General features: G+C 52.0%; 2 protein-coding genes across 6 annotated transcripts; one reads left to right on the top strand and one right to left on the bottom strand.

Moving 5' to 3' along the window:
- Positions 1-955: 955 nt before the first annotated feature.
- TRUB2 (TruB pseudouridine synthase family member 2) lies at positions 956-14,173 on the bottom strand. 3 transcript variants are annotated; one of them, XM_059072643.2, is made up of 9 exons: positions 13,188-14,173; positions 12,571-12,702; positions 10,475-10,549; positions 9,284-9,345; positions 8,092-8,173; positions 6,439-6,511; positions 5,782-5,918; positions 3,732-4,556; positions 956-3,502 (listed from the first exon to the last, which is right to left on the bottom strand). In XM_059072643.2, the coding sequence occupies exons 1-8, from the start codon at positions 13,294-13,296 to the stop codon at positions 4,231-4,233; spliced, it is 996 nt and encodes a 331-aa protein (XP_058928626.1). In that variant the 5' UTR covers positions 13,297-14,173; the 3' UTR covers positions 956-3,502; positions 3,732-4,230. The 3 variants fall into 3 exon arrangements, with proteins under 3 accessions (XP_058928626.1, XP_066896721.1, XP_066896722.1); XM_067040620.1 differs by having other exon boundaries at positions 3,007-3,502; positions 3,732-4,464; positions 13,188-13,367; XM_067040621.1 differs by lacking the exon at positions 12,571-12,702 and having other exon boundaries at positions 3,007-3,502; positions 13,188-13,367.
- On the top strand, positions 13,102-23,052 carry COQ4 (coenzyme Q4). 3 transcript variants are annotated; one of them, XM_059072665.2, is made up of 8 exons: positions 13,102-13,414; positions 13,634-13,821; positions 13,922-14,053; positions 15,117-15,213; positions 15,740-15,842; positions 20,905-21,034; positions 21,591-21,684; positions 22,211-23,052. In XM_059072665.2, exons 2-8 carry the CDS (start codon positions 13,752-13,754, stop codon positions 22,380-22,382), a joined length of 798 nt encoding a protein of 265 aa, XP_058928648.1. In that variant the 5' UTR covers positions 13,102-13,414; positions 13,634-13,751; the 3' UTR covers positions 22,383-23,052. The 3 variants fall into 3 exon arrangements, with proteins under 3 accessions (XP_058928648.1, XP_058928646.1, XP_058928647.1); XM_059072664.2 differs by lacking the exon at positions 13,102-13,414 and adding an exon at positions 13,447-13,519; XM_059072663.2 differs by lacking the exon at positions 13,102-13,414 and having other exon boundaries at positions 13,422-13,821.
- The last annotated feature ends 765 nt before the right edge of the window (positions 23,053-23,817 follow it).

Raw genomic sequence — 23,817 nt, 5'->3', positions numbered from 1 at the left:
AGAATGCCACGTGAACATGAATGCAGAGATTGGGGTGGTGCTTCTATAAGCCAAGGAATGCCAAAGACTGCTGGCAAAGCACCAGAGAAGCTAGGAGAGGCATGGAACAGATTCTCTCTCACAGCCTCAGACTTCTAGCCTCCAGAGCTGTGAGTCAATACATTCCCATTGTATAAGGCCCTCAGTTTGAGGCACTTTGTTAGGGCAGCGCTAGTAAACAAATGCACCGTGCCTCACCACTCATGGCTGTTTGCTCTTCTTAAATGGCCTCTCAAATAGCCATCAGAGTTGTTCTTGAAGACCAGAAGGGGGGCTTCCCTGGTGGCGCAGTGGATGAGAATCCGCCTGCCAATGCAGGGCACACGGGTTCAAGCCCTGGCCCGGGAAGATCCCACATGCCGCGGAGCAACGAAGCCCGTGCGCCACAACTACTGAGCCTGCGCTCTAGACCCCGAGAGCCATAACTACTGAGCCCGCGTGCCACAACTACTGAAGCCCACGCGCCTAGAGCCCACGCTCCGTCAACAAGAGAAGCCACCGCAATGAGGAGCCCGCGTTCCACAACGAAGAGTAGCCCCCGCTCACCGCAACTAGAGAAAGCCCACATGCAGCAACGAAGACCCAAACGCAGCCAAGAATAAATTTTTAAAAAATGAAATCTTAAGCAAACAGAAAAAAAAGACCCGAAGGGAATGACAACACCTAATTGGCCTCTGGAGGGCCCAGTTATTTAAAGCCCTGGTATCAGATTCCTTGGGGACTTGCTGAAATGCAAATTTCTGGGCCCCACTCCAGACTTACTGAGTCAGAATCCGAGGGTTGGGGCTAGAAACTGGATTCTCAAAGATCTCTCCAGGTGATCTTTTTTCTTTTCCCCAGTAGACTGTCTTTTTAGAGCAGATTGCAGAAAAATCGAGATGACAGTACAGAGAATTCTCACATACTCAGCACCAAGTTTCCCATATTATCGTATTATTAACAGATTCGTGTGATACATTTGTTACAATTAATGAACCAACCGATACTGATATATTCTTAACTAGGCTCCAGAGAATATTTCGATTTCATTTTTTTAACCTATCGTCCTTTTTTTCTGTTCCAGGATCCCATAGTACATTCAGTTGTCAAGTCTCTTCAGGCTCCTCTTGACTCTGGTGGTTTCTAAGACTTCGCTGCTTCTGATGACCTTGACAGTTCTGAGGACGGCTCAGGTATTTTGTAGGGGGCCCCGCTACCGGCATTTGTCTGATGTACTTCTCAGGATTATATTGGGGTTATGGTGTGTTGGGAGGAAGACTAGAGGTGAAGGGCCATTTTCATCACGTCCTATCAAGAGTACATACTTGCAGGGCTTCCCTGGTGGCGCAGTGGTTGAGAATCCGCCTGCCGATGCAGGAGACACGGGTTCGTGCCCTGGTCCGGGAAGATCCCACATGCCACGGAGCGACTAAGCCCGTGAGCCATGGCCGCTGAGCCTGCGCGTCCGGAGCCTGTGCTCCGCAACGGGAGAGGCCACAACAGTGAGAGGCCCGCATACCGCACAAAAAAAAAAAAAAAAAAAAAAAAAAGAGTACATACTTGCAGCGTGACTTACTGTTTTTGTTGACCCTGATCATCTAGCTGAGGCAATACTGACCCAGCCCCCAACTCGTTTTTATGCCAGAGAAACGAGAGGTGATAGAGAGAAGGCCTCTGACCCTGTGGCCACCCTCTTGGGTAGCACTGTTCAGGAGAAAGTAGCCACAGCAAGGGTACAGCTCATACGTAGAGAGCAGTTCTTACATGACAAGCACCTGCCCGTGACTTCGTTTGTCCTCACAACCACCTCATGAGGTGGGTGAAATCATTGTTCTGTTCCGCTTGAGGGGGCTGAGCTTTTGAGGCCTCATCAGCTCGGCCCTGCTCCAAGCTGCGGGCTGCCCGGGTGAAGGTGAGGGAGCCTCGGGGGCTGGGCCCCCTCTCCCAGGGGAACAGCAAGGACAAGAGACATGCAGTGCTCCGCTTCAGGACACAGATCAGAGCCCTGGCCAGAGGCTAACTCGCTCCTTCTAGCCCAAGTGTTCTGAGTGGGAGGTACCCACATGGAAAGAGGTTAAAAGACGATCATGCCAAGGAATTTCCCTGGCGGGCCAGTGGTTAAGACTCGGCGCTCCCAGTGCAGGGCGTGCGGGTTCGATCCCTTGTCAGGGAAGTAGGATCCCGCGTGCGGCGCAGCCAAAAAAAAAAAAAGACACATGAGGCCAAGGTTTCCAAAACCAAGAGAATGAGACTTTTAAAAAAATATTTATTTATTTATTTTCCTTTTTTTTTGGGGGGGGGGCTGCATCGGGTCTTAGTTGTGGCATACGGGATCTTTGTTGAGGGATGAGAGATCTTTTCATTACGGTGCACGGTCTTCTCGGGTTTCTCTCTAGTTGTGGTGCAGGGGCTCCAGAGCATGTGGGCCCTGTAGTTTGTGGCACACGGGCTCCCTAGCTGTGGCGTGCTGGCTTAGTTGCTCCACAGCACGTGGGAATCTTAGTTCCCCGACCAGGGATCGAATCCACGTCCCCTGCGTTGGAAGGTGGATTCTTTACCACTGGACCACCAGGGAAGTCCCAAGAATAGAGACTTTTGACCCTGCACATGCCATATTTATTTAACCAGTCCCTTACTGATGGATGGTAATCACATTTCCTGTTTTTTTAAAAAAATATTTGTTTGGCTACGCCGGATCTTAGTTGTAGCACTCGGGATCTCCGTTGCCACGTGCTGGATCTTTTTAGCTGCAGCATGCAAACTGTTAGTTGTGGCATGTGGTATCTAGTTCCCTGACCAGGGATTCAATCTGGGCCCCCTGCACTGGGAGCATGGAGTCTTAGCCACTGCACCACCAGGGAAGCCCCCACATTTCCTGTTGGCTACTATTACAGTGCAGCCGTGAACACCTATGTACCTAAAACATTTTGCAACCTACTCCAGAAGACAGATTCCTGAAACTGTACCCGCTAAGTCATAGGGCAGGAGTATTTGTTTGTTGGTTTATTAAAGTATAGTTGATTTACAATGTGGTGTTAGTTTCAGGTGTACAGCCAGGTGATTCAGTTATATATATTCTTTTTTGTATTCTTTTCCCTTATAGGTTATTAAAAATATTGAGTATAGTTCCCTGTGCTATACAGTAGGTCCTCGTTGGTTAGGGCAGGAGTATTTTATTTTATTTTACTCTATTCTATTTTGGCCACGCTGTGAGCCTTGTGGGATCTTAGTTCCCTGAGCAGGGACTGAACCCGGGCCACGGCAGTGAAAGTGCTGAATTCTAACCACTGGACCACCAGGGAATTCCCCAGGGCAGGAATATTTTAAATGTTGATACATACTACCAAATTACTCCTAAAAGGTTACACAGTTGTATATTCCTACCAACAGTGCAGATTGCCCATCTTCTCACATCCTCCCCAATACTGGGTGTTATCTTTTCTTAATTCATTTGAAAGGCAAGGAAAAGTCATCTCATTTTCATCTGCATGTCTTTCTTTTTTTTTTTTTTTTTTTTTTTTTTGCGGTATGCGGGCCTCTCACTGCTGTGGCCTCTCCCGTTGCGGAGCACAGGCTCCGGACGCGCAGGCCCAGCGGCCATGGCTCACGGGCCCAGCCTCTCCGCGGCATGTGGGATCTTCCCGGACCAGGGCACGAACCCGTGTCTCCTGCATCGGCAGGCGGATTCTCAACCACTGTGCCACCAGGGAAGCCCTGCATGTCTTTCATTATTAGAGAGGTTGAGCATCATTTCAGGTTTACTGGCCATTTGGATTTCTTTTGCTGTATAAACACACAATTCATGTCATTTGACACATCTTCTTGTCATCTTTTTCTGTTTTATAAGAGCTCTTTATATATTACAGATATTAGTTCTTAAATATATAACAAATATTTTTATCAGTCTGTCATTCGTTTAGCATCTTTTCTTCTGTACAGAAGTTTTTTCTTTTTAACTAGGCCAAGTCTGTTGATCTTTTTTCTGTTTTGGCCGTGCCATGCAGCTTGCAGGATCTTAGTTCCCTGACCAGGGATTGAACCTGGGGCCCTGGCAGCGAAAGCACCAAGTCCTAACCACTGGACCGCCAGGGAAGTCCCTGTTGATCTTTCCTCTTACAGCGTCAGGGTTTTCTGTCACGTGTTAAAAAACTCCCGCTCCCCACCACGTTCTGCACAGTCATGAACAATTCTTATTTTTATACGCCTGGCCTTTCAACGTCCCGCGTGGCTCTCTAGCCCCAAGGCAGAGCTTGGTCCCTCCGAGTCCCAGGGCCAGCCTGCACTGGAGGGCTGCTGGGTACCCAGCCCCGGCCTCAAGTTCTTCTCCAGCTCTGCTGCTACTCGGGGTGCTGCGGACTGGATGGCATCCTGTATGCTGGGCAGGTCCCATTGGGTCCTTAGGAGGGCATCGTCCAGGGTGAAGAAACCATCGCGTGTACGCCGCACCTGCGTGCAGACAGCGGTGCTCTTCAGTTCCAGGCCGATTTCATGCACCAGCCTTCGCAGCTGCTTCTGCGTCTCATGCATGCATTGCACCTCTGCCAGGGACACACAACAGAGGCGGTGGTCAGAAGCAAGGCTGATCTAGATCCACACCCCTTGAGACCTCCTGGCTCTGTAATAACCTTAGCAAGACACCTTACTTCTCTAGGGCTTTGTTCTTCAAAGTGTAGCCCGGGGTCGGTCCTGAAAGTCTGTTAGACACGCAGAATCTCAGGCCCCGCCCAGATCTGCTGAGTCATAATTTGCTTTTTTTTTTTTGGTCTCACAGCTTGTGGGATCTTAATTCCCCAACCAGGGATTGAACCCATACCCCCCTGCAGTGAAAGCGCCGAGTCTTAACCACTGGACCACCAGTGAATTCCTAGAATTTGCCTTTTAAGAAGAATCCCAGGTTGGGAATTCTCTGGCGGTCCACCGGTTAGGACTCAGTGCTTTTACTGCCGGGGCCTAGGTCCAATCCCCGGTCAGGGAACTAATATCCCGCAAGCCATGTGGCATGGCCAGGGGGAAAAAAAAAAAAAAGGAAGAACCCCAGGTGATTGTGGGCAGGTTAAAGTTCACAAAGTGCTGCTCTAAGGCTTGGTTTGCTCATCTGTAAAATGAGTGGTTGTGAGGAATCTAAGAGATAATTTCTATTAGGCACTTAGCATCGAGAGAGTCTTGGTCAGCACTCAAGAAAAGGAGTAAGATAGCATGGGAAGATCAGCTCAGTGCTCTGTGACCACCTAGAGGGATGGGATAGGGAGGGTGGGAGGGAGAAGCAAGAGGGAGGAGATACGGGGATATATGTATATGTACAGCTGATTCACTTTGTTATACAGCACAAACTAACGCACCACTGTAAAGCAATTATACTGCAATAAAGCTGTTTAAAAAAAAAAAGGAGCCAGGAGCCCTAGTTAATATGATAAACAAAGAAAGAAGCGGTGGTGGAGTGGGATCCAGGAGGGGAGAGTGGTGGCTGACGCCGCCCAACGACTTAAAACACTGGGCAGCTCTGGAAACAAGCCACTAAATATAATCTCTGCTTGTTAAGGTCTGGCTTCAAAGGGGGACTTGGCAGGAGATAGGACAGCATTTGTTCTGTGTGCTGTGTGATCAGCCAAGTCCAGCCTTAGGCTAGGAAGGAAGTCGGCCCCCCGTGCCTTGGCCAGCAGAGCTGAGGGCTCATACGTGCTGGCCTCTGCAAGGGCCTTCCACAGTGACTCCCCAAAGCCAGGAGCCCCGTGGCACTGCTCCCAACTTCCTGGAGCAACTTACCTAAGAGGAATTCTGGAGGCGCAAACTGGAGGCATCGGATTCCAGTTATCAGCATCGGGGACTTGTTCATGGGCCGGATCACGCCGCTCACGGCCATATCATAGGCCTCCTGGGTCTGTAGGTCAACGTTGGAGTACCTGGGGACCAGCGGGGGCCAGAGTGGGCAGCTGACTGCCTACCCCTGGCCCTGCCCTATTCATGCCTTTCCTGAAGCTCTTCATTCGCTTTCCACCTTCCCTGCGCCTCTAGCCGCCTTCGCAGCAGCCTTCTTCTGTCCCCTCCAATCCCTAACTGCAGGCTCTGACCCCCTCTCACACTCTCCCTGGCTTCAATGGTCATACCTGTGTTGACCACTTCCGGCCCCTTGTTCTGTGCCGTGATGGTGTGGACCCCTAGCTCTCCTCTCCCTTAGCTCATATACTCCCTAGGAGGCCAGCTGGGATCTCTTGTTCCCCTTGGTTTCCCCAGGGGCTGGGCCAAGACCCAGCACAAAGAAACACTTCTACAGGCTGTGAAAGGAATGGGTGCTTGTGTCTGGTTTTGTTATTTGCCCCAGGGTGGGCGGAGCCTACAGGGAGCCCTGTGGGCAACTTCTAGCCTGTCCAGCACTTCCTTGAGGGTCCCCTTTCAGGGAGGTGTGGGTTGGGCCTCACTTACATCACCAGAGCCTTCTGATGGGAACCTTGGATCAGGGCCAGGATTCGCTCCAGCTTCTCTCTGGTCACGTGGTCTGGAAAAGCCAGGAGATGGTCAGCACACAGGTGCCCACTGAGGAAGCAAACTGGCAAATTCCCTTCCCACAAAGCAGCCCTGTCCTTGGAACCTAGATGGGGTCCCAGAGCATCCTCTGGTCCCAGCGTTCCCATTTAGGGGGTTGAGAGTCCTTTGAGAATCTTATGAAGGCTCTGGACCCGCTTCTCAGAAAGATACACATGAACTCAGCATTTTGAGGACATTTTCAAGGGGCTCACACACTCCAAATTAAGAACACTTTCTTCCGGAAATGAGGCTCCAAAGATGTAATGTGATTTGCCCCATATCCTTTTATATATATATATATATATATATATATATATATATATATATATATATAAATTTATTTGTTTTATTTATTTATTTTTGGCTGTGTTGGGTCTTCGTTGCTGCACGCGGGCTTTCTCTAGTTGTGGCAAGCGGGGGCTACTCTTCGTTGCGGTGCACGGGCTTCTCATTGCGGTGGCTTCTCTTGTTGCAGAGCACGGGCTCTAGGCACGCGGGCTTCAGTAGTTGTGGCATGCAGGCTCAGTAGTTGTGGCTTGTGGGCTCTAGAGCGCAGGCTCAGTAGTTGTGGCGCACGGGCTTAGTTGCTCCGCGGCATGTGGGATCTTCCCGGACCAGGGCTTGAACCCGTGTCCCCTGCATTGACAGGCGGATTCTTAACCACTGCTCAACAAGGGAAGTCCTATTTTTAGTTATATAATTGATACAAGAATCTTCTTCAAAAAATTTAGATCGACACCAACAAACATCTCCCGTCCTCCAAATTCTGGCTTCCTCCCTCTCAGAAGTGTCAACTTGGCAGTTGTCTTTAGACATTTTTTGGATGTTGACACACACATACAAGTACAAATACATAGACAGCACTGCTTCGCCACATGTTTGTAATCTTCTCCGGGAGATGCAGAGGTGTGTGTCTGCTCTCCCTGCTAGACTGTGAGGCCTAAGATTGGGGACCCCATCTGATTCATCATATGCCCCCGGCCCCTGCCCCCAGTGCCTGGCACATGGTTGGTGCTCAAAAAACATCAAATAAGCAAATGCAACAGATCATATAGGACGTCTAAGAACATGGAGAGAGTGAGAAATGAAGAATAAGCCATCCATCCACCCACCCATGCCTCCACCCATCTACCCATCCACCCATCTACCCATCCATCCATCCATCCATCCATCCATCCATCAATACAGCACCTCCCATGTCCCAGGCGCTGTGTTGTGTGTGACCACAGGAGTGGAACTACACAGTTCCTGCTCTCATGGTTGACATTCTGGTGGGGAGACAGATATTAGATAATCAGTAGCCATTAGTTGATTACTTTTCTGACAGTACACTGAGACCGTTTAAGGAGGTAACATTTAAGCAGAGCACAGGGCGTTCCTGGAAGTCAGAATCACACGTCCATGCCGACAGCCAGCCCCAGCTTGGTGTGTCTGAGAATAACTGAGCGGGGGCCCTCACGGCCCTCGTCAGGGTGAGGAATCAAAGGAAGCAAATGAAGAGGCAGCCGCGACAGCCCCTCCCGCCCGCCCTGGACTCCCACGGGCTCTCACCATACGTCGTCTTCTCCACCAGCCGCCCGTCCTCGCAGAAGTCGTCTGTGGCTTTGCCCAGGAGGCCGTGTACTGTGTAATCCTGCGAGGACAGGGAGAGGGGGTTACGATCAGCCTCTCTGCTCTAAGCCGCCATGGCAAGGAGGGAGGCGTGGCCCAGCAGCTCAGGCCCCCGAGGTGCTAGACTGAGGCTGGGGGGCCCTCAGGTCTCCCCTCAGGGAGTTCAGGTGCTCAGCTGCCCCTGGGGAAGGACACCCGACCTCCTCTCCTACGACAGCAAGCATCAGCAGCCTGCGAAGGGTGCCCCGAGCCACCCTGCAACAACCGCGGGCCTCCACGCCTCTCCACTTCTGCCCAGCCTGACAACTCGTAATGCCAGGCCCCTCCCAGGGTGCTGTCAGCTTCTCTCTCCCCTCCAAACAGGATCTGTGCAGCTACCTGCCTCTGCGTCAAATAACGGTAATGACGATGATAGAGAGGACGACACCAGTGACATCGATTGAGCGTCCATCACGTGCCAGGGGCTCTGCTGAGCGCATTACATACGGTCACTGACTAAATATTCAAAGCGACCGTACAGAGGAGGTGCTACGATCACTCCCACTTCAAAGATGAGGAAACGGAGGCACCCAGATGTCAAGTAATCCACCCAAGGAGACAGAACTGGCAGAGTGGTACAATCTGAGTTTTGAAGCGAAAACCTGGCTGCAGAAGCTGTGCTCTTAACCACTAAAAACACGGGCCTTCTAATGTGGCGTCTCTGCACGTGATCGTGACGCCAGACCCCGCAGCCCAGCACGGAGGCAAGCTTCCTGACACCCAGACGGTGTCTGACAGGACCAGGTTCAAATCCCAGCTCTGCCCCCTTCAAGGCTGTGTGACCCCGAGCAAGCGTTGTCTCCTGAGCCTCATTCTCTCATCTGTAAAATGGGTTAACAATAGATCCCGGTTTACGGGGACGCTGTAAGGCATCCACAAGGGAGTCCTCGTACAGTGCTCAGCACGGAGGAGCCAGCATGCGATAATGCCAGCTGTCATTATGATGTTACAGCCTCCCTTGGTACATGACCCCCCCAAAAATGCTTGCTGATGGCCCAGGTAGTCTCCATGGAATCATCTCTGCTTCAGAATCATCCCAGTGACCCCCAGGGAAAAGGCCAAGGGATGAGCAGGCCGCCCCCAGCCCCCGTACCTTGGTGAGGTGAGCGTTGTACATGTCGGTGAGGAGCCTTCGTCCGCGTCCCACGCCGAGCACTGAAAGGCACCCAGCCTGATCTCACACCTGGCTCCCCCTTCCTGATCCCCTGGGTCCTCCAGCCCTCCCCCGCTCCAGCAGAATACTCCCACTTCCAAGGCCGTGGAAGCCAGCAAGGGGGCAAGAAGAGCTTCTTCTACAGGGAACAAGTGAGCTCCTCTGCGCGTAAATGAAAATGCAGATTTCCGGGACCCACCCATATATACTGACTCTGACTCGTGCTGGGGAGGGGGCCTAGGGATCCTTAGCAAGCTCCCTGGGGTCCTGATGCACTCAGAAGTAAGAGACCACTGGCCCAGTCACACAGACCTACATTCACATCTGGGGTGGCTCTAAGCATGTCCTTTAACCTCCTTGGGTCTCAGGCTTCCCATCAGTAAAATGGGGATAAAAGTACTGTCTGATCCCTGTGGGTGTTGTGACGATCGAGGCAATGCACACGAAGGAAGAAGCGGGCAAATAAATGGGGGCATCGTGGCCACTCCCTGCCTCTCCTCCGGTCTGTGTCTCCCGCCGGCTGAAGGAAAGAGTGACCATCCCTCACTCCTGGAGGGAGGGGGGCATGAGATCACGTCCGCCTGCCTGTGTCCCAGGAAGCAAGATAAGTTGCTGTGATTGTTGTGTATGAAGGACGTGGCCACCGCCTGACCCCGGGGACACAGATGGCTCATGACTCAGGGCTTTGTGTGTCCGGCTCCGGCGACATCCAGAGCCCGGCCTGTGGGGCCGGGGTCACACACTTGGCTACCCCATGCAAGCGATGACGGTTTTCCCTCTCTGGTCCAGGGACATTCACTAGCCACATGACCCAGGATGAGTTACCTATGCTCCTGGAGTCTTACTTGCTTCCTAAAATCATACGGTATCTACCGAATAAGGTAATTATGGTGAACGCACGTGCACAAAGAGTTTCAAACCACACGTTACAGGCAGGAATCACTTGATAAATGTGGGTGATCACGACTCCCCCCTTCCCACCAGTCACCTCTCCAGAGGATCAGACCTGGCAGGGGAGCAAGGCAGTAGTGGGAAATGGCTGTCAGCTGAGAAATGGGCTGGGCTCCTGGTAGCTCCCCGATCCTCTCCCAAGCCTCTATCATTGCACCCCAGGCTCACCACACCACCTACCAAGCACCCCAGACGACTGGGCATCCAGCCGGTGCCCCATGCCGATCTTCAGGCTGGTGAATGCTGGTCCACGTACTGGAAAGAAACAAACGAGGTCCTTTTCCTCAAAGAATCCAGCCTCCAGGATGGCTGTGGGCTGCATGGTGACCTCATGCCTAGAATGTAGCCTCATGGAGCCCAAACCAGCATCAGGCTGGACTTTCAGGCTTCCTCACCATGGAGTTTGGGGCCCAAAACCACTTCTTCAGTTTCCTGGGCCCAGAGAAAGGGCAACCCAGGAGGCCTGTTAAGTCCGTCCATCACCATTCCTCCCGTGAGACGCTTTGAGTGGACCGGGCAGAGCACTGGAATCAAGACTGGGGGCTTCCCTGTCCAGCTCCCCTAGAAGGAGAGCCCCGGTCACTCTCCCAGGGAGAAAATGGAGGCTGTGAGCTCCCTAAGGCAGTGCCTGGGTCTGTGTGTTCACAGTTCTGCGCCCAGAGCCCAGAACTCACTGACTGCTCGGGAAATAACCCATTTCCCGAAAGAATGAATGACCCATCAAATTAATATACATTAAGTATGTACAGTTATTTTGTATATCAGCTATACCTCAAGAAAGCTGGAAAAAAAAAAAAAAAGAATGAATGCAGGAATGAGCTAGATGCTTTTACACTTCTGTAGATCAAGAGGAACCTAGGAGACCAGTAGGGGGTGGTTAAGAGCCTACTGAATCCAGGCTACATGACTTAACATTAGTCAACACTGAGCATCAGTTTCCTTACTTGTGAAACGGGACTAGGACCCACCTCACAGGACTCAGTGGGGTAGTATTTGGGAAAAGCTTAACACAGTACAGAGCAGGTCCTCAACACATCAGACTTGTTATCGTTCTTATACTGTAAACTCACTGACTACTTCTCTCCAAGGGGTTTTAGAGGTTCCTGGTCAAGCTCCTTAGCCCTCCTATAGAGCCTCCCCAACACATGCTTTAATCATGTCTAATGACAGGGGCTCATTGTCAGAACTAGTTTCACTGTTGGGTAGCTTTGTTGACTATAGAAAGTCACTCTTCACAGACATAGAGTACAGACTCCTGGTTGCCAAGGGGGAGGGGGAGGGGGGGAGGGACGGACTGGGAGTTTGGGATTAGCAGATGCAAGCTATCATGTTCAGAATGGGTAAACAACAAGGTTCCACCGTATAGCACAGGGAACTATATTCAATATCCTGTGATAAACCATAATGGAAAAGCATATGAAAAAGAACGTACATATATGTATAACTGAATCACTTCGCTATACAGCAAAAATTAACACAACACTGTAAACCAACTGTACTTCAATAAAATGAATTTCTTTTAAAAAAAATCACTCTTTCACAGGAGCCCCAAACTCCCCTTTATGACTTCTACCTGAGGGTCTCAATTCCTACCTGGAGTCCCAGAATAATAAAGAGGTCAATAAACTATAGTCCACAAGTCAAATCCTCAAGCCTGTTTTTTTTTTTTATGGCCCACAAATTAAAATGGTTTTTTTTTTTTTTTTTTGCAGTACGTGGGCCTCTCACTGTTGTGGCCTCTCCCGTTGCGGAGCACAGGCTCCAGACGCGCAGGCTCAGCGGCCATGGCTCACGGGCCTAGCGGCTCTGCGGCACGTGGGATCTTCCCGGACCGGGGCACGAACCCGTGTCCCCTGCATCGGCAGGCGGGCTCTCAACCACTGTGCAACCAGGAAAGCCCTAAAATGGTTTTTACATTTTTCAACGGTTAAAAAAAATCAAGAGGATAATTTTCATGACATATGAAATTATATGAAATTCAAGTGTCAGCATCCACCAGTAAAGTTTTATTGGAACACAGCCATGCTCACTGCTCTACATACTGTCTATAGCTGCTGCTTCCGCACTACAATGGCGGAGGTGAGCCTGCAAAGCCTAAGATATTGACATCTGGCCCTTTCCAGGAGATTCTGCCAATCCCTGGTCAAGTACTTCATTCCCACTGTGGCCCTACACTGGTTTGGGACAGAAGGAGTCTGAGCTCTGGCTAGGACACTGACTCTGGGCAGGGATTTCCTGGGAAGTGACACCCAGGCCCCTTCCTGAATGTGCTTTACCCAGCGGATGGTCGATGAGGGTGGGCACGCTGGTGGCTGTGAGGGTCAGTTCCTTCTCTTCACTGCCTTCCAGGGGGCCCAGCAGGAAGCGAACACGATGTTCAGAGGCAGGACGCTTCCCAGCATTGAGACCTGAGCACACACAAGTAAAGAACATCTGGTCGATTCTGTCTGAACACCGGGATCGGGGGTGGAAGGACAGGTAAGTATGCAGATGTAGAAGACAGATGAAAGCCCACACAGCATCTAGGACAGAGCAGGTCCTCAACACATCATACTTGTTATTATTGTTATACTGTAAACTCACTGACTACTTCTGTCCAAGGGGTTTTAGAGATTTTAGAGTACTCTACTTCTGAAAGCAGAAGTTAAGAAACAGACTTGAGTTCAGATCCTGACTTTACTACTTATTAACTATTTATGACAACGGACAATACTGAGTCTGTTTACCCATTTGAACACAGGGGAAGGCGAGGAGGGTATAGAACAATCGATTGGGAAACCGCTCCGCCCAGACGACTAGGTCACATGACTTTATTTTGCAGCAGGAATCAGAAGCGGAGATGGCCTCCCCGGAAAACGGGAGCGGGATCGTGGGTCTCGGTCGAGGCACTCACCTTTCAAAAGCTGCAGCTCCACGGTATCGCGCAGATGCTTCCACTTTAGCCCCGGGGGCTTGTAGGCGGCGAAGAGCCCATGCAGCCGCGCCAGGCCGGCTAACCCCATGCCTGAAGCCCGCGTCCCGGGCTCGCGGAACAGCTGAACCCGGACGGAAGTGCCTTATGGTCCCGCTCCCAAATATGGTCCTTCCAATGGGCACCGCCGTGTTTCACAGCCGGAAGAGGTTCGTGTCTTATTGTCCTCGGGGGAAAACGCGCTTCCGAGAAGGGAGTAGGGTCCGGAGCTGAACCCCCAGAGCTAGCGGAGCTTACTTGGAGACCTTTTTGGGGTTAGGTGAACCGGGGAGAATTTTATATCTGTGGAAGTAGGTGGTAAACAGGTTGCCTGGGTTTCCTCATATTTAGAGACCTTCCCTGTCCGTGCTATCTTTCCCCCATAAAAGGTCCTACTCAGCGCAGTAGGGATCGAGTCCTTGGGACTTCTCCGCGTCGTCGCCAGAGAAGCTTGAGTCGGACTTGCCCCGCCCATCCTCCCTGGGAAGTCCTACAGTGCCCGCTGCCATGGCGACGCTACTGCGCGGGGTCCTGCGCCCCCTCCGCGCGTTTCCAAGCCGTCCCAGGCCCGCTGCAGGCAAGTGGCGGGGCCGGGAAGGAGTGCTGAGGACCCGCCACGCCGCCGTCCCCCCCATCCCCCCCGCTCCTTTCACCGCGGCTGTTTTCTTTCCCCGCAGATGTGCCCCTTCGAGCCACGAGCCATGGCGCCGGCCTGCTCTACCCCGAACACATCCCCACCTCCCCGCTGCAGAAGGCGCTGCTGGCCGCGGGCTCTGCTGGAATGGCGCTCTATGACCCGTATCGCCACGGTAAGGCAGCCCGCGCCGGCGCTTCCTTGGGGCTTCTTGGGGTCTGGGCGCGCCCTTGCCTTGCCTTGAAAGCCTGGGGAGGTCCCGGACACTGTCAAAGCCTCCGTTTGCTTTGGGTAACTGGAGACTAGACTAGGCCAGAGTACTCAACCCTGGCTGCACCTCATAATCACCCGCGACATTCATAAAAATGCAGATGCCTGGGTCCCACCCTAAACTTACTCAATTCGAATCTGCCGGGAGTGGGGAGGGGAGGGGAAGGAGGAAGGGACGTGGAATCTGAGCTTCCGCCTTTTTAGACTGCTTCCCGGGAGATTCTGTCGTCCAGCCACACTGAGAACCTCTGGATTAGATGATTTATGAGGGCCCATCAAATTATAACATCCCATTAGCATTTTGGATAGTGCATGGCACATAATAAATGCTCAATAAATGTTTGCTGGATGTTTTAATAGAACGTTCTGGGATTCTACAGTGTTTTTCTCATCTCCTCCAGGATTCTTAAGTCTGGAAAGTACTGTTACTCCTTCTAGTAAAAACGATAATGCTAACTGCTCACTGAGCCCTTGTTTTGCTTACTCACTGTGCTGTTTTATATGAGTGTTGTTATTGATCTTTTGCATTAACCCTATATGAAAGGTATCACCTGCGCTTCACAAATTAGGACATTGAGGGTTGGAAATGTGAAGCAATTTGCACATGGTCACCTAGATAGTGATCACACCAGCCCTCAAAACCAGCACTCTCTGATACCAAAGCCTATACCCATCCATGGAAACATGGTATTCTGTCGTGATGATGGATGTGGAAGTGATTTATGAACTCTTTAGAGCGCTGTGCTACCCAGAGCCATCTCACCCCATTAAACTAACAACCCTAGTAGTGACTATAGATATATTGAGCTTTTACTGTGTGCCAGGTGATTCACTAAGTGTTTAACTTGAATCTTCATAACTAAGAGGTGGATATTCTATTTTATCATGCAGGAAATGAAGGTTCAGATCAGGTCAGGTAACTTACCTAAGATCATATTCTCCATTTGTCCCCATTTCTTCCCTTTCAGACATGGTTGCAGTTCTGGGGGAGACCACAGGATGCCGTACCCTGAAGGTCCTCAGGGACCGGATGAGGAGGGATCCAGAGGGTGCCCAGATCCTGCAGTAGGTCCCAGCTTTGCCTGGGGGATTGAGGGCATTCTTTGGGGATTCTGATCTCTCTGGAATCATGTTGCGTTCCTCTAGAGAGTTCTTCTTGATACCTTGGCCATGGATGGTTGCACAGGCTGGGCACTACCCAGCTCCGTGGGTGCCATTCATATAGCCACCGTGATGACCCCTGGGTAGTGCAGTAGGGTGGCCTCAGCCCAGTTCCAGCAACAGGGCTCTTGTGCCTTCACTAAGGTCCCATAACATATGCTGCCTATAACCCCCACCCCTTCAGTGCCCTTTGTGAATACCCTGATCACATCTGAGGCCTGTTTCCCTAAGGCAGGAACCATCGCCTTAGCTTGTGGCGGTCTCCTCAGTCCCCGCCACTGGCCTGGCCAGTAGTAAGCGCTCCATTAGGACTTGTGGCCCCATTGCTGCCGTCTTCCCCTTCACCCCCCACACCCTTGATCTAGCTGGACCTTTCACCTGCCTTTGCTGGCGCCCTCCCAATACCTGAGTCCTGCCTTCTGCCTCACAGGGAGCGTCCCCGGATCTCGCTGTCCACCCTTGACCTGGGCAAGCTCCGGAGTCTGCCTGAGGGCTCCCTTGGCCGCGAGTATCTCCGTTTCCTGGATGTGAATGTGAGTTTCCAGCTTCTGTGCATTGGGTAGTCACCAGGAAGGGCAGAGGAATGGCACAGGAGTCGTGTCCTGAGGAAGGAGGAGCCTGAGATGCCAGCATGGGCAGGAGTGCCTTGCAGTCTCTTGCACCAAGGCTTTGTCATTCTCTACGGGACAGGCAAATGGGCCGGGAACGTCGCTGCGAGCAATTACACTGGCCGGCCCTTATTAACCTCTTACTGTATGCCAGGTGCCAGGCCCATGCATGATCTCACTGAATCCTCCCAGCAACCCTGCCCAGTATGTTCTAGTATTATCTCCTTTTATTTATTTATTTGTTTATTTTATAAGTTTACTTATTTATATATATTTTTTGGCTGCATTGGGTCTTCATTGCCGCGCGCAGGCCTTCTGTAGTTGCTGCGAGCGGGGGCTGCTCTCCATTGAGGTGCATGGGCTTCTCATTGTGGTGGCTTCTCTTGTTGCAGAGCGTGGGCTCCAGGTACGCGGGCTTCAGTAGTTGTGGCGCGCGGGCTTCAGTAGTTGTGGCACACAGGCTTAGTTGCTCCGCAGCATGTGGGATGTTCCCGGACCAGGGCTCGAACCCATGTCCCCTGCACTGGCAGGCGGATTCTCAACCATTGCGCCACCAGCGAAGTCCCTATCCTTTTCATAGATGAGGAAACTGAGGCCCAGAGCAGTTCAGCAACTTGCTGATTTCACAAGCCAGTATTAATGGAGGCAGTATTCAAACCCAGATTATGTTCTTAACTGTCGCGTTGTGTCCCCCTGTTCTAGAGACAGTGTCTTCCCTGGGTGTGACAAGTGTGGCACTCTCCAACCCCAGGCAGAGAGGACAGGGACTGGGAGGCAGAGTCCCATCTACCAAGGGACTCATTCATTTGTTCAGAATCGGTCATGTGCCATCCATTGTTCCAAGTGCTGGGGATACAGTGGCAAACTAGACAGACAAGGTCCTGCCCTCCTGGAGCTAATATTCTAGTGGGGAGGTAGACTATAAAGCAGTAAAAGAAGAAAGTTTTCATATAAAAATTCAGGCCAAATATGTGTTTAGTACTGTTGTAGCAGGTGGTGCTGTGAGGACAGCAGTCAACATGATAGAGGACGGGGCGGAGTGGGGGTGGCAGGTGTCCACTTCTACCAGGGTGGTCATGGGAGGCCCTGCTGGGGAGACTTGGAAGATGGGGAGGAGCCAGTTCTGAGGAGAGATGGGGAAGTGCATTCCGAGCAGAGGAACTGGCAAGTGCAAGGCTCTGTGTGGTTAGGAAAAGGGAAACTGACCCATGTGGCCAGTATGACCTTAGAGGAGTGAGTTGGGGGGAGGCAGGCAATGGGCTGGGAGGTCAGCCCGGCCCAGCCAGACCCTGCCCGCCACGGGAAGTGTTACCCAAAAACTGCGTTCGCCTCTTAGTGGGGGTTGAGCCAAAAGACACAATCAAGCCAAAGATGGGAGAAGGAAGGATTTATGACTTGCAGCAAGTAAGGCGAACACCGGGGATCTTTTCCGAAGCGGTGTCTGTTAACAGCAAAAGTGGGGAAGTTTTAAGCTAAGGGTATATGGGTATTCATAAAGGGGCTTAAACAGAGGAGAATTCAGCATAGAATTGGGGCAGAGGTCAACGGAGTCTGAGTCTTAGTTGATTGGAGTCAGGAGGGTCAGAAAAGGTCAACATCATCATTTCTTAGGTACTGACTATTCCGGGATCTTAGCATGCAGTTACCATCCTCCACCTGGTGTGTGGGCCTTAGTTCCTACAGAAAAGCTTAAAGGTACACATCAGATTGCTATGTATATTCTTTGAGGAGGAACTAGGACACTGTTTTATCGCTGAACTATTGGGGTGGTTTTTTTTTCATTTTTATTTTTATTTTATTATTTACTTATTTATTTTTGGCTGCATTGGGTCTTCCTTTCTACACACGGGCTTTCTCTAGTTGCGGAGGGCGAGTGAGGGCTACTCCTCTTTGCAGTGCACTGGCTTCTCATCGCGGTGGCTTCTCTTGTTGTGGAGCACGGGCTCTAGGCGCACAGGCTTCAGCAGTTGTGGCACATGGGCTCAGTAGTTGTGGCTCACGGGCTCTAGAGCACAGGCTCAGTAGTTGTGAAGCACAGGCTTAGTTGCTCCACGACATGTGGGATCTTCCCAGACCAGGGCTCGAACCCGTGTCCCCTCCGTTGGCAGGCGGATTCTTAACCACTGTACCACCAGGGAAGTCGCTGAGCTTTGTTTCTTGACTGCTTTTCCTCTGTTCCTGCATTCCTCCATTCCTTGAAGATCATTAATTACTGAGACCTGTTGAAGGGCAAGCGTTGTGTCTAGGCTTAGGTCACAAAATGGCTTAGGTCAAAATGGCTTCTCTAATGTCAAGAATGCCATTCCTGGTTCTTTTTCTCCAGGGATCCCCTACCCTATCTGCTTAGAGACAGAGTCTGTATTTTGTAATAGAAGCAATAGGAAGCCACAGAGGTTTCGAGCAGGGTAGTAACATGATCTGATTTATAGAAGGACCCAAGGATACAGCAGGGCACCTTCCCTGTCCCTTCCCCTCCCTGCGCCAACACATGTACTTCCCATCAAAGCACCTCTGTCAAGTGGCTATCCAGTCCAGCTGCAGGAGCCCGCCAGGCTGGAGGAGGTGAAGGAGTGAGCAAAGGTTGCTCTAGAACTGGGTTTCTCAGCCTTGGCACTGTTGACTTTGGGGGCTGGATAATGCTTTGTTGTAGGGCTGCCCTGTGCATTGTAGGATGCTTAGCAGCACCCCTGGCCTCTACACCCTAGATGCCGGTAGCATTCGCCCGACTAAGGTGTGACAACCGTAAATGTCTTCAGACATTGCAGATGTCCCCTGGTGGACAGTTGAGAACCCCTGCTTTAGGAGATTATTGTCCCTGAGAAGACAATCTGTTCCCCATGCTCTCCTGACACTTGCCTCTGCCCCATTTTATACCGTCACCCGGAGATTTCACCAAGATGCAAGTTTCTGTCATCAGTGGGAAACCCACGAGGGTGACCTGCTCCAGGTGCCACCCAGGAATGGAGAATCTTCTGAAGTTCCCCTCGAGCCTTCTGTCCTGTTGTTGTGGAGGGGATGGGACTGCCAAGGCCCCCCTGGGTGCCTTGCTTAGCCACAGCCTTAGGTGTGGTAACAGCCCTAGAGACTGTGACACTTCTGGAGCCTGGAAACCAGCAGCCCACACACCATAAAAGAACACCTTTGTCCCAGCAGAGGTTTAGATCACAGTTCAAGGTGAGGCCACCCTCCCTGAGGCTGACTCGGAGGGGGCGGTGGGGCATGGGTGGTTGTCCTTGTGGCATCAAGATCACGGCCATGGGCTCTGGAGTAGCCTGAGTTAGAAGTCTGCCTTTCTTCCCAGCTTTAAAGCCCTGGGCAAATCATTTGACCTCTGAGCCTCAGACTCCTTATCTGAGGTAAGGAAACCTCGTGTTTATCTTCCAGGGCATGTATATGGCTGATTTAATCATGGATGTTAAGGCAACTGGCTTTGGAATCCAACAGGCTTTGTTTCGAATCCTGACTCAGCCACTTGATTAGTCAGCTCTGTGATCCTGGGCAAGCTACTTTATATCGCTGAGCCTCATTTTTCTTATCTGTATCTGAGGCGCGTAACAGTATCTATGCCCAGGTGGTCTGGGGATGCAGAATGGCAATATGTGTAAAGGACTTCATACAGCGCCGGCACATAGTAGGTACTCAATAAATGGAGGCCGTCACTGACCACCTTCAGCTTCACACAGCAGGTAGAACTCTGTAGAAGAAATTAGGACCTGGGACCCAGTGAAGGCACAGACGCAGACCGTGGCACAGGGCCAGCAGCCCCAAGCAATAAAGGCATCAAATTCCTTGGCCTCTGGACAGGCTGAGGCCAAGCTTTGGCACTAGGAAGACCAGGGTGTCCCTACTGTGATGGGTGCTGCCAAGGACTCAGAGAGGGTGGGTAGAGGAGGACAGTTGCCATCCCTACCTGAGGTCAGAAAAGTGCCTGGGGCCGGCCTTTTACTCCTGCATTTAAGGGACGTTTATTCATCCAGGCCCTGGAGGTAGAACAGTGAGCCCCAGTCCTGTGCTGCCGACAGCCTGCTGCAACACTCTTCATAGCAATAGTGCGTAAGCCCCGTAGGTCATCTGCTAGCAGGTAAATAAAAGCAAACAGAAACATTTGGAATTAATTTCAATAAGATCTTCTGTTTAATCCAGCATACTACAAGGTCATTGCAACATGTAATCAATATTTTTAAATTACTGAGATTTCACATTATTGTCTTCATACCGTCTTCGAAATCCAGTGTGCATTTCACATGTACAGCACACCTCAGTTGGAACTTGTCGCATTTCAAGGCTCAGTGGCTGCCACGATTGGCTGCGGCACTGGACAGTGCAGGTCTAGACAACAGACATTAACAATCACACGCACTAAACATCACGATACAATCATGTCGAATGCCACAGAAAGGTACGGGTTGCTACAAGAGACCATAAGATAGGTAGGAATCGTCAAGGTGAGGATGAGGGTGGAGGGAAAGTGCACCCTAGGCTGGGGGCAGTTCATCGGACGAATTCGGGGTCTTGGGTGCTTCTTGTTTCCCCCCCCCTTTCCTTTCTAATTGTGGTTTTAAAAAATAATAATAACATAAGATTTACTGTGTTAACCATCTCTAAATGGGCAGTTCAACAGTGTTAAGTATAGTCACATTGTTGTGAAACCAATCTCCAGAGATTTCTCATCTTGTAAAACTGAAACTCTGTATCATTAAACAAACAACTCCTGCTTCCCCCCACGCCACCCCCAGGGGTTTCTTTGCCATAGATTCTAACGGGGTGTGTACGTTATGTGTGAGTTGGGGTAGGCAAAGGGGGCGCCGATCCACCATATTCCCTGCCTGAGGACCCCCCTGTCAGCAGGTACGCACAGAAACAAAGTCCCCAGAGATTTTTGGTGGGGTTTGCATTTGGTGGGCGTGGTTGAGAGTCAAGGAGAGGCTGGCAAATTGGACCCTGGGAGCCATCGGGAAGGGGTCTAGGGGAGGTTCATGGTTGTCAGAGGGTCTCCCCAGACACCAGAGCGCCCACCCGATTCGTGGACGATGAGGAGTTGGCATACGTGATCCAGCGGTACCGGGAGGTGCACGACATGCTCCACACCCTGCTGGGGATGCCCACCAACATCCTGGGTGAGTGCCGGCCGGCCCGCTGCCCAGTGCATCCGGAGTGGGGGTGGGGCAGGGGCGGGGCAGGGCGCGCCTGTCTCAGCCACCCACCAATCAGCTGGCCCAGTGCCTCATGTTTTGCTTTACCCGAACGTCTCGGTGCACCTGTGCCGTGTGTCCCCTGTCCTCCATCCCCGCCGCCTCTTACGGCTCCTACCCTGATGTAGCAGCATCCAAACGCCAGGGCTCCCTGCCCTGTTCCGGTTGTTAGCTCCCTGCGCTCTGAAACCCTCAGCAATTCCCTAAGGCTTGGAGTCCTCAGCCTGGCTTTTGGAGTCCTCTGCATTCTGACCCCAAGCTTCCTTTCCAGCCCTTATTTCCTTCTGCTCTTTCTTGCACCCTCTCCCCAACCCCAAGCCAAGTGCCCCAGGGCCCAGCACAGGCTGGGACTGGGCACCGCTGACCCCTAGTCGAGGTTCGGAACGGAGCCGACGCCTCACTGTGTGCTGCCCTGAGCATCACTGGCCTCTCCGCCTGGCCCCTGCTCACCTCCCACCCCATTCCCCACCCTGCCTGCCAGGGGAGATCGTGGTGAAGTGGTTTGAGGCTGTCCAGACCGGCCTGCCCATGTGCATCCTGGGTGCACTCTTCGGACCGATCCAACTCAGTGCCCAGTAAGTCCTCAGGTGGTGAGGGGTCAGGGGAAGGCTCGGGGCTCCAGGAAGTAGGAAGAGCCTACAGCCTTTCTGAGCAACCCCAGTGGTTCTCAGGAACCCAGGATGGGAAGAATGGGGCAGAGAGGTGAAACTGGCCTGGCACAGGGGCTCCAGGACGATGAGTGAGGCCTGGGCGTCTCATAGGACTCTAGGGTCTTTGGGGCCAGGCCTCAGTATTGGGTGAGAACAGGAGAGTCAGGGAACTGGGGGGCCGGGGGGATACAATCTGGTATTAGCTTCTGGAGTGAGGTGGCCCTCGATTTAAAGCTGGGCTTTGGCGTGTTCAAAACGTGTGGCTTTGGGCACGGGGCTTTACCTCACTGAGCTTCTGTTTCCTCATCTGAAAAGCGGGGATAGTAACTACCTCCTTCTTGGGTCTGTGTGAGGATGAACTGAGAAAATGCACATCCACCGCAGGGAACGTGGTGTGCCCAGCACTCAGGACCTTATGTCTTTTGTCGACTTTTTCCTCTGCCGCCCCCAGAAGCCTGCAAGCGCTGGTCTCTAAGCTGATCCCATGGGCGGTTCAGAATGCGCGCAGAGCCCCTTGTGTCCTCAACCTGTACTACGAGCGGCGCTGGGAGCAGCCCCTGAAGGCTCTACGGCAGGAGCTGAGCATCACAGAGCCCCCCGTGCACATCCAGGGCCCAGCCTAGGCCCTGAGCCCCTGAGCCCCTGAGCCGGAGGGCCTGGCCTGGCTCCAACCCCCACCCCCGCTTCCCCTGGGGGTGGAGCGCTCCTTTGCCATCACCTTTGTTCCTTTTCTTTGAACACTGACCCTGGGACATCGCTGATCATAATTTATCATAACCATTGCTCAGTGGCTTTGAGGGCCAACTTGGGAGGGAGCAGGCAGCGGTGGAGCTCCTAGGGGAGCCAGGAGCAGCCCAAAGAGAACTGAAACAGGAGGGAAGGGCGCAGGGCACATCTTTTGAAAGAACAACAAAGCCCGAGGACATGACATAAACTGATTAAAACCAAATGGGTCCAAGATGGCGGACAAGTCAACTTGCCCTAGTCCTTGAGCCTCAGTATATGCTCACTGCAACACGTCATCAAGATAAATGACACACCCACAGGCGCCATGACAGTTCCAAGGATCCATAATGATCAAAAAGTGGGCTGTGGCCTAATTCCTGGAAATCCCCGCCTCTTCCCCCCCCAAAAATAGCTGGAATAGTCCTCCCACTCGAGTATTATCCTATGAAATTACCCACCCCTGTAAAAACTGACAACCCCATACCCTGGTGCCTTTCTCACCTTCTGAGACGGCCCACACTCTGTGGAGTGGGTTTCTCTCTAAATAAATCCACCTCTTACCTATCACTTTGTCTCACTGAATACTTGCTGCAATGAAACATCAAGAACCTGAGCTTCATTAAGTCCTGAAACCAGGTGTGTGATCTCAGTTGGAAGACTGGGGGTTTTGGCCAGATTTGAGCCGCGGCCACGTGGGTTCAAGTCCCAATCTGGGTTTTGGCTGGGTTCGAGTCCTGGCATGTGGGTTCAAGTTCCAATCTGAGGTGCACGGTTTCAGAACCACGTGTGCATAGGAATCAGTTGTCTAGGCTCGTGCCGGGATGGCTCAGGTCCATGACCTCTGTTCCCGACCCAACCCTGCCAGCCAGGGTTCCCCGGGTGCCAGGCTGGGGGTCTTCGCAGGAGGGAGAGCTGTACCCAATTCCCAAGGCCTGAGAAGAGGGAGGCGGTGGGGGGAGGCGAGTCTCTGCTGTCTGAATAAAGGCTCCCATCAGGTCAAGAGTCTGCTTCTCCTGCCTTTGCCCTGTGCTGCCCATGACTCTGGCAGCCTTGGGCCTTCGAGCACTGAGGGCAAACGTTCCCTCCAGCCTGAGCTTCCACTGTTTGTCCCGTGTCTGGTCTGAGGTCGGGCAGACTGGGATTCAAATTCCCCATTCGTCCTCTGCTTTCTAGTAGAGGGACTTAGGGCAAGTCCCTTCACCTCTCTGGACCTGTTTAATCATAAGTAAAAAGGGGATGCAACAGCACCCACCTCCTAGTGGGTTGCTGTGAGGGGTGTGAGGTGATGCCCGAAGAAAGGGCCCAAACAGGAGCCGTTTTGTATTTGGCTCT

Source organism: Kogia breviceps, chromosome 8 (genome assembly GCF_026419965.1).
Source record: "Kogia breviceps isolate mKogBre1 chromosome 8, mKogBre1 haplotype 1, whole genome shotgun sequence".
Classification (NCBI taxonomy): Eukaryota; Metazoa; Chordata; class Mammalia; order Artiodactyla; family Physeteridae; genus Kogia; species Kogia breviceps.
The sequence above is the reverse complement of the archived record's forward strand: the minus strand, read 5'-3'. Positions and strand labels throughout refer to the sequence as shown.

Bases quoted from the DNA above. Each gene is read 5' to 3' on its own strand.
- COQ4 (XM_059072665.2), top strand. From the start codon at position 13,752: ATGGCGACGCTACTGCGCGGGGTCCTGCGCCCCCTCCGCGCGTTTCCA. The intron at 15,843-20,904 runs GTGAGTTTCCAG...CATGGTTGTCAG, and splicing joins TCCGTTTCCTGGATGTGAAT to AGGGTCTCCCCAGACACCAG. The intron at 21,035-21,590 runs GTGAGTGCCGGC...CCTGCCTGCCAG, and splicing joins GATGCCCACCAACATCCTGG to GGGAGATCGTGGTGAAGTGG.
- TRUB2 (XM_059072643.2), bottom strand. From the start codon at position 13,296: ATGGGGTTAGCCGGCCTGGCGCGGCTGCATGGGCTCTTCGCCGCCTAC. The intron at 10,550-12,570 runs GTAAAGCACATT...GTTTCTTTCCAG, and splicing joins CCTCATCGACCATCCGCTGG to TACGTGGACCAGCATTCACC. The intron at 4,557-5,781 runs GTAAGTTGCTCC...TGTCCCTGGCAG, and splicing joins GCCTCCAGAATTCCTCTTAG to AGGTGCAATGCATGCATGAG.